The following is a 13,408-nucleotide window of genomic DNA, read 5'->3' as shown; positions in this document are numbered from 1 at the left end:
CTGATAAATGAAAGATTGTATAACAAGTGCTGGATCTGTCTAAAGTTTATTTCTCACCAACCTGCCACCCATTTGAAGTCAAAGGAAACAACGTGACATGTTCAGAAAAGTAGGATTGTTTCATTTACATACATTTACATCTACAGAACATTATTCTGATGAATATCCCAGAATATTTTCTCCTCTCCTTGTTCCATCAGATTAGTAAAGTAAAACACCTTCACCTAAACAACTTATCTGTAGGGTAAGAGTTGAGTCTGTTCTTCAAAATATAATATTGTCTTGTTCAGCAAGGAACAAAAGGTTGGAAGAGAACAGTGAAATTCTGTGGATTAAAAACATTCTTAATTTTACTTATTAAAATCACCCAATGTGATGCTTGTTTGAGCATCAGCTGAAATACTAATGACACAAAATGGTGGGCAGAGAGAGGCAGTGGCAATACAACCCATTACAATGGGCGAGTTAATTTGGCATGGCCCGGTGTAGGTGGAGATTTTACTTAAGGACTAATGAAATGGTCTAAAATGCGTAAACTCTGCCCACCCAGGGCACCATGCTATGCAAAACTCGCCCAATGGTTTGAGTAGCTGTAAATGAGGGAGCTCATAATAGCACATTGCAAGACCCCTCAAACATCATTTTATGTTGTTATTCTTTCATTGTAAAAGAGAGCGGACACTGCATCACTGTAACATTTCATATTTCAAAGCAGGGATAGGTTGAAAGCCGGGCTCCCGAGTGGCGCAGCGGTCTAAGGCACTGCATCTCAGTGTAAGAGACTTCACTATAGTACCTGGTTTGAATCCAGGCTGTATCACATCCGGATGTGATTGGGAGTCCCATAGGGTGGTGCACAATTGGCCCAGCATCGTCTGGATTTAGCCGGAGTAGGCAGTCATTGTAAATAAGAATTTGTTTTTAACTGACTTGCCTAGATAAAAGTTCAATTTAAAATATATATATTTTTTTAAAGCCATTCCTAGAGGTGAGATAGTCATGTGAGCAGTTCACTGTCCAGCCACAAGATAGCGGTGGGGTGTTACTCAACACAGCAGCACAGTGAGTATTTATAGGAACATTTCTGTAATATAGGGAGCATTTAGAGCGCAATCAGACAACTTGTTTGGCTGCTCCAAAATCTTGGCACATATCAATGTATCAACCACAAGTGTGTAAGTTTGTAGCTCTCATGTACACTATTGGACAACCTACAAAATAAAGCCAAATGAGTGGATCTCCCAACCACTCCCCACCTCATTCAGTCCCAAGCAACCCTTCTCCCGTAACCGTCGCTGCTCCAATGAGGTGCAGGGTGTGGTTGTTAGAAATAGAATGTGGTCACTAGAGAAAAAGAGAGGGGCAGAGCGGACTCCACATCTCATCAGCCTGTATGACTGAAACCAGACTCGCCTGTCGGCACTAAGTCTGACATTAGACCATCAGGACATGAGTTATAGGTGGATGTCAGGAGGAGGAGGGAATGGAAGAGTACAGCGCAGTGATTTAGAGGGTTACGGAAGAAACTATTCCCTTTCCCCTACTCTACTCACCAAGCAGCCGAAAGGCCAGCCAGAGAAAGGAGGGCTGGCACTGGCAGGCAGCAGATGTTTCTATGAAGAAATGTGTGTGTGTGTGGGTAAGAGATTGTGTGAGTATCTGAAAGAGAGTGAAAGGGTGTGTGTGCATGCACATGCTGTCCACTCCAGCCACGGTTTGGAAGGCAAAGGTTTTGGTAGTATGGCACAGACTGCTAAATCAGAATCTCTAAAGGTATATCAACCACCAACTCCAGTAAAAGGCTTGGCAACATGACTTACAGATCATATACTGGAAGACATTGAAAGATGTGACACGGACAGGACAGTCTCACCTCAGTGTCTGGAAGACAAAGTTGAGAGGTCACAACATTACCATATCAATGGTAAACACTTGTTCGTTACGCTCGCTTTTAAAAGCCAATGACTCTGAAGGTCTGGCTGGTGTCTCACCCTCCACTGATTTTTAGATAGACAGAGCAGATACGAATACAGTCCCCTCAGCAGCTAGACAGAGCAGATACGAATACAGTCCCCTCAGCAGCTAGACAGAGCAGATGAAGAGACTGGACAGGTAGGTAATTTGTGTCTACGGATGTGTGATTTATGTGAGTGCATGTTGTACATAAAAACCAATGAGTTACGGTCGCATCTTCACCACCAGTCCCCACTCCCTATTGGCTGGCTGATCAAGACAGAGCTGCCGGTCCCTCCCCGACCCCTCCCAGTGGGCGGGTTGTTACGTTCGTGTGTGTCTCTTGTCGTCGAACAGCGAGCGGATGAGGTAGACCTGCACCCCTGTCACCAGCACCATCACCAGCATGTTGGTCATGGACCACATGTTGACCCGGTTGTAGTTGGACTCTTGTACGTTGCGGTCGCGGGCCTCAAAGGCTTTGAGCAGCGTCTGTATCTGAAGGCTCTTCCCCAGCCGGGCTTTAACACTGTTGATGGTGTCCTGGAGAGCAGAGGGACAAAGAGGTTGGTAGTGGTTTGGGTTATTCTGGTAGTCATAGAAGCATCTTGGAATGAGAATCCAACAATACAGAGTAGGCCAGACTTCAGGAGCATAGAGATTATGTATGTTGACTGACACAGTACTATTCCCTACTGGGGAGGTCCCTGGAGACAAGGTAACAGGATGGGGGAAGGGGTGGGTGCATGTTAACAAAGCCGCCATGTCGGCGAGTCCTCAAAGGACAAACATGACTTCCTCCACAGCTGTACTTTACACTTCCTGTCCCTGACCAACTGACGCCTGTGTCCTGATACACGGGGTGGGGGTCTGGTATAAAGATCAATCCATTCTGCTTTCAGGTGCGTGTGTGATTATTGTTGCGACATTGATAGCTGTGGTGCTCGGTCTCTCTGACCTTGTGCCGTTGTATTGGCAGTGTGTGTGCTGTGTCAAAGTGACACCACCTGTGTGGTTGTGTGCTCTGTGCGCTGACATGTTGTTATGCCAGCAATCTCTGCTTCAGCCAGACCTCAGACGATACAGCTTCTGCCTGCCTTGTCACACAAAATACACTAGGACGATACCAATATGGCATTATTTCCAAAAATGAAAACCTGAAGCAGACTAAACTCTTTGGTCCTTTAATAACCTGCTGTATGTAAAATAGTGTGCTATAGCTTGGAAAATAAATCAATGTGACTCTGGATGACAACATAATGATGTTTGTTTCCAACAATAGGGCTGTTTCTCTAAAGAAGTTAAATCTGCTTGGTGCTGTTTCCTTGCCACGATACTAACGTCCCGGCCCTACAATACACCACTCTACCATTACTAATCTAATTTACACAGGGATTATTTTTTGATTATCCAGTATCACATTCTAAAAACGTGTGAATTCTGTGAACTGTTGTGTGTGAAATCACACCCCCTCACATGACGTGCTACAGATGTCTTACATGTGTCCTGTTGCATATCAAAGCAATGCATGCTTCCTAACCATGTCTTCTAGGGGAGTATCTGAAATGCCGCCCGATCCTCTATATAGTGACCTACTGTTGATCAAGGCCCATTGGGGATATAGCCTATATAGACTATAGGTGCCTTGGTGTAGTATAAGCGCAGCCCCTCACCATGATGTCCTCCAGCTTCATGTCCAACATGTCAGTCCCATGGATGTACTCCTTCCAGTCCTCTGGCTCCTCCCCTTCCTGTTCCATGTTGTCCATGATCAGCTCGAAGAAAATGATCTTTTCCGACACTGCCGAGAACGAGTTGTCAAAACAAAACATGTAGTCTCCGTCCTCTGTCTCTACACTAAAGGAAACACACACCGGGAGAGTGTAAGAGAGAGAGAGAGAGAGTGTGTGTCCTCCATGTGAGTGTGCATTACACACGTGCGTGGTGGTGTTTGTGTCTTACGTGTGTACTCCGTCTGACTTGCGGTGGTCGCTGTACAGAACGTGTCCAGTAGGAGAGGACAGGCTGAAGTCAACGTCCAGACCTGCTCCGTCCAACACCTGAGGACACACAGATGAGACAAGTAAGATGGGTGAGAGGAGAGAGATATGTCAGAGAGCTGCTGCTGAAAAGTTTCAGAATAAGCAGATGGCTTCACAATGTGTGAAGTCCATACAAGACATAAGTAAAGAAACCAGTTCCTTCCTGGTGTCGGTTTCTCTACAGTTTCATCATTAGTTCAGGGCAATTCCACGGTAACAGAGTGATGTTGAGACTCAGATTTTTCCATTTTAAAAATGTCCAGAGTTAAACCTTATCACTCTATGCACAAGGACTAGTTATAACAATTTCCACTGAACATTTTACAAAGACACATTTGGTAACAGAATGACAGAACAAACAGTCATTCTGTTAAAAAACTTTGCAACTGCATTGCTCTTCAAGTAAATATGTTTTTGTAACATTTTCTGTGGAAATTGTTAACTAGTCATTGTGCATAGAGATGTATGGTTTGTTTAACTTTAATCAACATTTTTAAGTGACAAATATGAATCTGTCTGCTCTGTTAGGGGCAAAGAATGTCAAGGTTTCCAAACTGAATTACAAAATGTCTAGTTATTAGTATTTCAAAACAGAGGCCATGAAGAACTTAGAAGCGCCACAAACTAAGGACATTATCAACATTTTGTTTTCACTCCAAGGGCAGAGGTGGGGTACCAGCATGCCACAGAGATAGCTTGTCTATGGTGGTAGACACAACAATAGGGAACTTAGAAGTCGGCTACAGTGATGGTATGACAATCCCTCAATGTCATTAATGTTAAGATAGGCCTATTTCAAAGAAAATATGAGGTTTTACCAAAGTTCTATGTTGAGATACGTTACGTCGCACTCCACAGTGCCCTTTCTCACATGGACAAAAGGAACATCTATGTGTTACGATGGCGCCGGAGGAGATGGCTGCCGTTTTACAGTCTCCTAACCAATTGTGCTATTGTGTGTGTTTTCACGTTATTTATAACTTATTTTGTACATAATGTTAATGCCACCATCTCTTATGACCAAAAAGAGCTTCTAGGTATCAGGACAGTGATTACTCACCCCGTCCTGGAAGAAGATTTTATCTTTAACGAGTCGGATGCAAAGGATTTACTTCAGACAACCGACAAGGCCCTCATCCCTGTCATTCGCAGGAGAAAGACGGAGATACCAGGGACGTAGGTCGGGGTGCCTTGTAAGGATCCAACGGCGAGTGGGTAATCTACCTTTAACATCAGTCCTGTTAGCCAACGTACAATCATTGGACAACAAAATAGACTAACTACGATCACGTATATCCTACCAACGGGACATTAAAAACTGTACTATCTTATGTTTCATCATTCATTATGTTGCATCGGCAAGATAGAACAGCCGCCTCCGGTATATTTGTAAACAACAGCTGGTGCACAAAATCTAATAGTAAAGAAATCTCTAGGTTTTGCTCGCCTGAGGCAGAGTATCTCATGATAAGGTGTAGACCACACTATCTACCAAGAGAGTTTATCTATATTATTCGTAGCTGTCTATTTACCACCACAAACCGATGCTGGGACTAAAACCGCACTCAATGAGCTGTATTCCACCATAAGCAAACAGGAAAAAGCTCATCCAGAGGCAGCGTTCCTAGTGACCGGGGACTTTAATGCAGGGTACCGTATCTGTTGTACCTCATTTCTACCAGCATGTTAAATGTGCAACCAGAGGGAAAAGAACTCTGGACCACCTATACTCCACACACAGAGATGCATACAAAGCTCTCCCTCGCCCTCCATTTGGCAAATCTGACCATAATTCTATCCTCCTGATTCCTGCTTACAAGCAAAAACAAAAGCAGGAAGCACCAGTGACTCGGTCAATGCAAAAGTGGTCAGATGACAAAGATGCTAAGCTACAGGACTGTTTTGCTAGCACAGACTGGAATATGTTCCACGATTCTTTTGATGGCATTGAGGAGTACATCACATCGGTCACTGGCTTCATCAATAAGTGCATTGATGACATCATCCCCACAGTGACTGTAGGTACATACCCCAACCAGAAGCCATGACTTACAGGCAACATCCGCACTGAGCTAAATAGTAGAGCTGCCGCTTCCAAGGAGCGGGACTCTAACCCAGAAGCTTATAAGAAATCCCGCTACGCCCTCCGACAAACCATCAAACAGACAAAGTGTCAATACAGGACTAAAATTGAATCATACTACACTGGCTCCGACGCTCGTTGGATGTGACAGGGTTTGCAAGCTATTACAGACTACAAAAGGGAAGCACAGCCGCGAGCTGCCCATTGACACAAGCCTACCAAACGAGCTAAATTACTTCTATGCTCGATTCAAGCCAAGCAACACTGAAGCATGCATGAGAGCATCAGCTGTTCCGGACGACTGTGTGATCACGCTCTCCGTAGCCGATGTGAGTAAGACCTTTAAACGGGTCAAAATTCACAAGGCCGCAGGGCCAGACAGATTACCAGGACGTGTACTCCGAGCTTGTGCTGACCAACTGGCAAGTGTCTTCATGGACATTTTCAACCTCTCCCTGTCCGAGTCTGTAATACCAACATGTTTCAAGCAGACCACCATAGTCCCTGTGCCCAAGAACACTAAGGTAACCTGCCTAAATGACTAACGACCCGTAGCACTCACGCCTGTAGCCATGAAGTGCTTTGAAAGGCTGGTCATGGATCACATCAACACCATTATCCCAGAAACCCTAGACCCACTCCAATTTGCATACTGCCCCAACAGATCCACAGATGATGCAATCTCTATTGTACTCCACACTGCCCTTTCCCACCTGGACAAAAGGAATACCTATGTGAGAATGTTATTCGTTGACTACAGCTCAGCGTTCAACACCATAGTGCCCACAAAGCTCATCACTAAGCTAAGGACCCTGGGATTAAACACATCCCTCTGCAACTGGATCCTGAACTTCCTGACGGGCCGCCCCCAGGTGGTAAGGGTTGGTAACAACACACCCGCCACGCTGATCTTCAACACTGGGGCCCCTCAGAGGTACGTGCTTAGTCCCCTCCTGTACTCCCTGTTCACCCACAACTGCGTGGCCAAGCACAACTCCAACACCATCGTTAAGTTTGCTGATGACAACAGTGGTGGGCCTGAGTGGTAGCGCCATGTCTAGGTCTAAAAAGCTCGTTAACCACTTCTACCCCAAAGCCATAAGTCTACTGAACAATTAATCAAATGGCCACCCGGACTATTTGCATTGACCCCCACCCCCCTTGTTTTACACTCCCGCTACTCCTATTTATTATCTATGCATAGTCACTTTACCCCTACCTATATGAACAAATTACCTCAACTAACCTGTACCCCCACACATTGACTCAGTACCGGTACCCCCTATATATAGCCTCATTGTTATTTTGTGATACTTTTACATTTTAATTTATTTTTTACTTTAGTTTATTTAGTAAATATTTTCTTAACCAACATTGAAAATAATTAAGGGGTTGTAAGCATTAAGTAAGCATTTCACAGTAATACACCTGTTGTATTCAGCTCATGTGACAAATAACATTTGAATTGATGTCATTCAGGGCCACTACTTAATTTGAAAACACATCAGCATAGCACCATTTAGGCAACGAAAGAGGAGTAACAGGGACCGATGATGGAATATAATTTTTCTTCGAAAAGAGCATTAGGCCTATAGCTAGGTCTGGTAAAATGATTGTCAGAAGATACCGACCCTACCGTTATGCTTGTTGTTTACACTAAGCTGCACTGAGGTCGGAATGCAATCATGGTTACATTAAGACCCGTGGAGCCGGGATATGGGTCAGAAAACATACATCAATGCAGGGATTGGATATGCCACTTTCCTCAATTGTACCTATGGTCACACTTATACAACAAGATTTACATACTGCTAGTTTTCCCGGAAAACTGCCCTTTTGGTCCTCATGCTAACTAGCAGTAGCCACTGTAGCCATTTTGGAATGGCTGCATCAGCTGTGCAATTCCATAATGGCTACTGTGGCTCTGGAAGCTTTAAAGATTTGGCATGGGCCCTCAGAGCCACAAAGTTACACAGCTGCACCATTGAGAACATCTTAACTTATTGCTATACCACTTAGTATGGCAAGTGCATGGCATCCGACCGCAAGGAGCTACAGAGGGTAGTGCATATGGCCCAGTACATCACTGGGGCCTACCTCCTTGCCAACTAGGACCTCTATACCAGGCGGTGCCAGAGGAAAGCGCTAAAAATGGTCAAAGACTCCAGCCACCCAAGTCAGATTGTTCTCTCTACTAACGCATGGCACCGATGCACCAAGTCTGGAACTAACAGGACCCTGAACAGCATCTACCCCAAGCCATGAAACTGCTAAATAACTTTTTGACTCATCACATATTCTGCTGCTACTCCTGTTTATCTGCCAGTTTTATTCCTAGTTATATGTACATATGTACCTCATACCCCGTGCATATAACCAAGGGGTGGGTATAATTTGTGGAACGTTCCAACAGGAATCTGTTCCAAAAACTTTGTAAAGTACTGGGTTGCCAACAAACAACGCATACAAAGTAGCAATTCACCTAGCTAACTAGCTGGGTAATAGGCATCAACTCACCACGTAAATTAGCTTATTCTTAATGTTTGTCCAATGTTTGTCCATGTTTGTCCATGTTTAGAATAATTTTTGTTGTATTAATGCTATTTAATCTCTCCTCATACTAATATTATTCTGTTTGTCCTGTGGGTTCCTTTGCCACTGTTCCACCCCTTGTGTATTGCGCTGTCAAGGGATATTTGTTTATCCTCACCAGAGTGAGGACAAACATTTTTCGGAAATAAACGTGGTGAGTGAAAAACTTTATGAAATAGCCCACTCCCTACCCGGTACCCTATTCTGCCGCTATACAACTTTGTATGTATTGTTTGTTGGCAACCTTGTTATTTACGAAGCTTTTGGAACAGTTTCCTGTTGGAAAGTTGCACAAATTATACCCACCCATTGTTGGGAAGGACCCGTAAGTAACGTAAACTCACCCCATTCCGTACAAATGTGCGTAACCGTGACATTCAAACGAGGCTACAAAGAAAACGAAATGGGACTGTAGCGACTGTGTTGACTTCAAAATCAGGGGTGTGAACTAGGTTTCTATTCAAGCGTTGACCAATTTGTAAGTCGCTCTGGATAAGAGCGTCTGCTAAATGACTTAAATGTAAATGATCGACATGGTAATGGCTCTATAGTATTGGAGAAAAGTTGAAAAAACTGACCCTCGTCATGTCGTAACATACAGCACGCACAAAGCAACTATTTCTGTCTTACAATCTCTCTCCACCAGGTGTAGCACTTCTCTCATCGTTTAAAAACAAGAAATGGACAGTGATGGTGTAAGGGGGGATACCTAGTCATTTTTTTCGTCATCATTGCATGCAATCATCATTCTCAAAGCCGCTGTTTACTTCTAAGATCACTAGCACCGCCTTAAAAACCTGATTCAAATTCGATACAAACCTTCAAATATGTATGTAATGACACATTATATAAACTCTTTATAGTGTTTAATTTACATTTTAGAGGCGATAAGGTGATAAGTTGGACAGATAGAGTGAAAAAAGCTATTTTCCCACACCACGTCAGTCCTTCTCACTATAACGCATTAGTTTCGCTTCCCCACCCGCCATTTTTAAAAAGACCCGAAGGGGCTCATTGCCCGTTTCTGCATAATTCAAGCAGGCAGTGTTTAGGTCATGTAATTGATTTTGTTGGAAAGGGGAGAAATTGTGCTTTACAATGGTATTGACATTACAGTTGATCTGGAAGTATTACGTTTTTGGGGCGCTAAAATAAGGGCAATTGTACGGACCAAGGCAATGTACGAGTTTACGTTAAGCATTTCACTTCTAGTCTTCACCTGTATACGAAGCATGTGACGAATACAATTTGATATTATTAGTAGACTGTCTACAAAGCTGACCTCGTGAGTTCTAGCAAATGTATCTGCTCATGTACACATTTTTGGTTCACACTTTCAACCGATAATAACCCCTCGAACCTGATATTCTATCTCCAGCGATGCGTCCTTCTTCATGGTCTGGAAGAAGCACTCCTTCCGTCCGGAAGGGAGTGTAAATGTGAAGTCGCTGTCCAGGCTCTGGGAGAACGCGGCCACCATGAACATCTCAGATACCAGCACCGAGAACAGGCACAATAACCCCCGGACCACGTCCATGGTCTCCTGCTGCCTTCACTACACACGGAACAAGCGGGAAATAACTATAGATTTTGACTCCGTAAAGAGACGAGAGCTAGCTAATGCTCGTCAACTTCTCCTCAAATCTGTTCTGTTGGACAGCTCACCGTACGAGATGGCAATCGCAATGTGAGGACCTTGCCTTAAGAATGGACATACTTTTCTCTCAAATAGTTGGAATGTAATTTTATCTGATACAATTTAATGTATTTAATGGTGCTAAAATATATTTGGGACACATTCTAATGTATTATGGGCAATTTTAACAAAAATAAATAAGTTCATTACAGGCAGTTCTCAGAAGGGCGCTTTTCTCAGTTGCATGCTGGGTAATGTAGTGTGTGCGTGTTTAAGAACAACTGACGGCATCCAGTGAGGAAGAGGAGAAGCGAGGGATAACTGGGCACAAAATCTGTTCTCCAGCAGGGGATGTTTTTTTTGTTTTCGCTCACCACGCGAGGAGTTTTTAATTGCACTGCTAACCTTATGCCTAGCCTTAGATTAAGATAAAAGAGCAAATGCTTGTTTTCATTAACTTGTATGATATAGACAATGTTGATTAGTGGAAACAGTTGTGCCTGTTCACACGTGTATCTTCCCGCAAGAATGGTCCCACCTGTTCTTGCCTCTTCCCTAATGCTTTCCATTTTTTAAGAAATTAGAGTATTTGTTCAATATAATGGATAGTCTGTGCATCCAACGCTGCTCCAAATGCGCATTCATCTTTACAACAGTCGCAATACAGTCGCATTCCCTTGAAATAAACATTGGAAATCCCGGCTGTGTCACATCCGGCCGTGATTGAAAGTCCCATAGGGCGGCGCACAATTGGCCCAGCGTCGTCTGGGTTTGGCCGGAGTAGGCCGTCATTGTAAATAAGAATTTGTTCTTAACTGACTTGCCTAGTTAAACAAATGTTACATTAAAAAATATATATATATATATTTCCTTGTGCTATACAGATATATTAGTATATGGTAAGGACGGATAGAAAAGAGTACAAGTCTGCCCATGTGTGAATATTGAACAGTTATGTTATTTTGTATAACTTTGTTCGTAGAGAAGACATTATAGAATGATAAAAGACACTTAACTATACAGGCACTTGTTTGTTGAACAACAATATCAATGTCAAATAGACATGGGTGTAGGTATTTTTCAATTGATGATGATGATGGAGAAGAAGACTGCAATCTGATCAAGGAGCTCTTGGTTTTAAAATTGTAGTAGTGAACTGCACACCAGGCTTGCTAAAAATAAGGAAACTATTAAATAGACCTCTATGTAGGGTCATGTCATGACATGAAAAATGTCAACTCAACTAGCTACTAGGCATTTTCTTGTGTAGGCTATGCCATCCCTTATATGCTGCCCTTAGTCTTTGGAAGTTACTCTGCGATGTAATGCAAACCATCATTCATTACTCATCCTATTGCAAAACTATGTAATCCAAAAGTTGCACAATCAGATGTAAATATTTCAGGGTTTATATTTTCTTATCTTATGGAGGAGACGCGTTCCATGTTCCAGCTCCGCTCAAGCAGAGGAAATGGGCGGGACCGTGCCTTAGCACGTCACTACTTCTCTGTCGCTGCCTGATGCTATTGGCCGAGAGGAGGGGAGAACCGCAGCAGCGCTTAGCGAAGGCGAGTAGCACAGCAACAGAAGCCAACTAGCGCAGAAAAGAGTCGGCGAAGGGTTGACTGAATGAAAAATCAACTGGCTAGCTACATCGAGTGTAGTTTTAGGAAAGTGCCACCCTCCCCCTAAATATTTATTATATTTTATAAGCAACAAACATTACTGTCTGATAATAGTTCATATTCGTGTTTACTGTATATCCACGAGAGGTTAGTACAATCCTAAAAGAGCGAGGATGTTGGTCCCCGCGGGAAGATAATGAAGCGGTTGCGCGTTTTGTTGGCGTGCCTCATCCTGTGGTGGTAAGACCTATCTTCATTCTTTTCATTGTGTGCTAGAAAAGTTAACTTGATATTGTCATGTTTACGCCGTATAAATGACACGTTACTCGAAAGCAGCATTGGAAAGCTGATATTCTGACCATGTCCGTTCGTGGTGTGGGATGAATCGATTCTTCCATCCTCCCATATGAAAAAAATGAAGTTAGCCAGCCCAGACTAGCTGGGTCATTCCTAGTATACGACGGTGCCTTGTCTGCCCCAAGCAAATATCACATATTACTATTCAGTGTAAGATGTGTATTCCAAAGGGCTCTAAATGTAGGCGTCATTTTACCATAAAACACAAAAGATATGGATCTCAAAGGGAATTTTAGTGGATGTAGGCATTTCGACCATGTCCCAGGGTGCTAAACTATTAACCGAAATGTCCGTTTTAAAACAACTAACGTTAGCAAAATGACCAACGTCGGTTAAATTATTGGAATTCCATTTTGTTTTCTTTTTGTGAGCGTAATACACACATTGCGCAGTTCAGCTAGAGCAGGCGTTCCCAAACTTTTTTGGCCCACTTCCCCATTTTTGATATAACAAAAATGTTTGCAACCCCACCATGTAAAAAAAGGTGATGTAATCAACGGCCAATGTTTACTTTTTAATTTGGGTCTATGATAGTCTTACAAATCAGACTGACAGTACGTTTGAATGTATTTCATATTCCTGAGCGATTAGTGTTTTGTTTTTTTTCAGTTCGGTTTAGGTTCGATTATTGAAATAGCGTTTTCGATTTTGGTTCCGATTATTTTGGTTGAATCCTATAGCAACACAGAATAAAACGATTAATAAATGTCCCATGATGGTAGTGACTTGCCATTACTACTTATTAACTATAATTTATTCACTTGAAATAAAATATTTGTGTTGTATATTTTACATTTGTTTTATTTGATGACTTTAAAAAAAACTTCATTCCAAGTCATCTCATCTCTATAGAGCTGCTGTCTGACACAATCACTATTTTGTAGTTTTTCAAAGTAAATAAGGCATACTGCGGAATCAATCACTTTTGTCGTGTATTTCCAGGTAGAGATACCTCATGAAGCAACAGCTGCTCTCTATATGCCCTCATGATCATGCAGTCTGGTCTCTTGCATGGCGCAGGACAAGTAGATGCGCAATGGATTATGGTCATTGTTGTTAATCACCTAGTTTTATGAGCTAAACTGTTGAATATTTGCCTATTGGAAACGACAACTCCCTA

General features: G+C 42.8%; 2 protein-coding genes across 8 annotated transcripts in view; one reads left to right on the top strand and one right to left on the bottom strand.

Moving 5' to 3' along the window:
* Positions 1–30: 30 nt before the first annotated feature.
* LOC129855351 (transmembrane emp24 domain-containing protein 5-like) lies at positions 31–10,576 on the bottom strand. The gene is made up of 4 exons (XM_055922907.1): positions 10,031–10,576; positions 3,916–4,013; positions 3,627–3,810; positions 31–2,496 (listed from the first exon to the last, which is right to left on the bottom strand). Exons 1-4 carry the CDS (start codon positions 10,205–10,207, stop codon positions 2,278–2,280), a joined length of 678 nt encoding a protein of 225 aa, XP_055778882.1. The 5' UTR covers positions 10,208–10,576; the 3' UTR covers positions 31–2,277.
* Positions 10,577–11,859: 1,283 nt separating this feature from the next.
* Positions 11,860–13,408, top strand: part of LOC129855347 (SUN domain-containing ossification factor-like) — a 73,500-nt gene continuing 71,951 nt past the window's right edge. For 6 of the 7 annotated variants that reach the window (XM_055922899.1, XM_055922897.1, XM_055922898.1 and 3 more), the window contains exon 1: positions 11,860–12,171. In XM_055922899.1, coding sequence (XP_055778874.1) covers positions 12,128–12,171 — 44 coding nt within the window. In that variant the 5' untranslated portion in view covers positions 11,860–12,127. The remainder of the gene's footprint in view (positions 12,172–13,408) is intronic. The other variant, XM_055922900.1, reaches the window with a different exon arrangement.

Source organism: Salvelinus fontinalis, chromosome 5 (assembly GCF_029448725.1).
Source record: "Salvelinus fontinalis isolate EN_2023a chromosome 5, ASM2944872v1, whole genome shotgun sequence".
Taxonomy (NCBI): Eukaryota; Metazoa; Chordata; class Actinopteri; order Salmoniformes; family Salmonidae; genus Salvelinus; species Salvelinus fontinalis.
The sequence above is the reverse complement of the archived record's forward strand: the minus strand, read 5'-3'. Positions and strand labels throughout refer to the sequence as shown.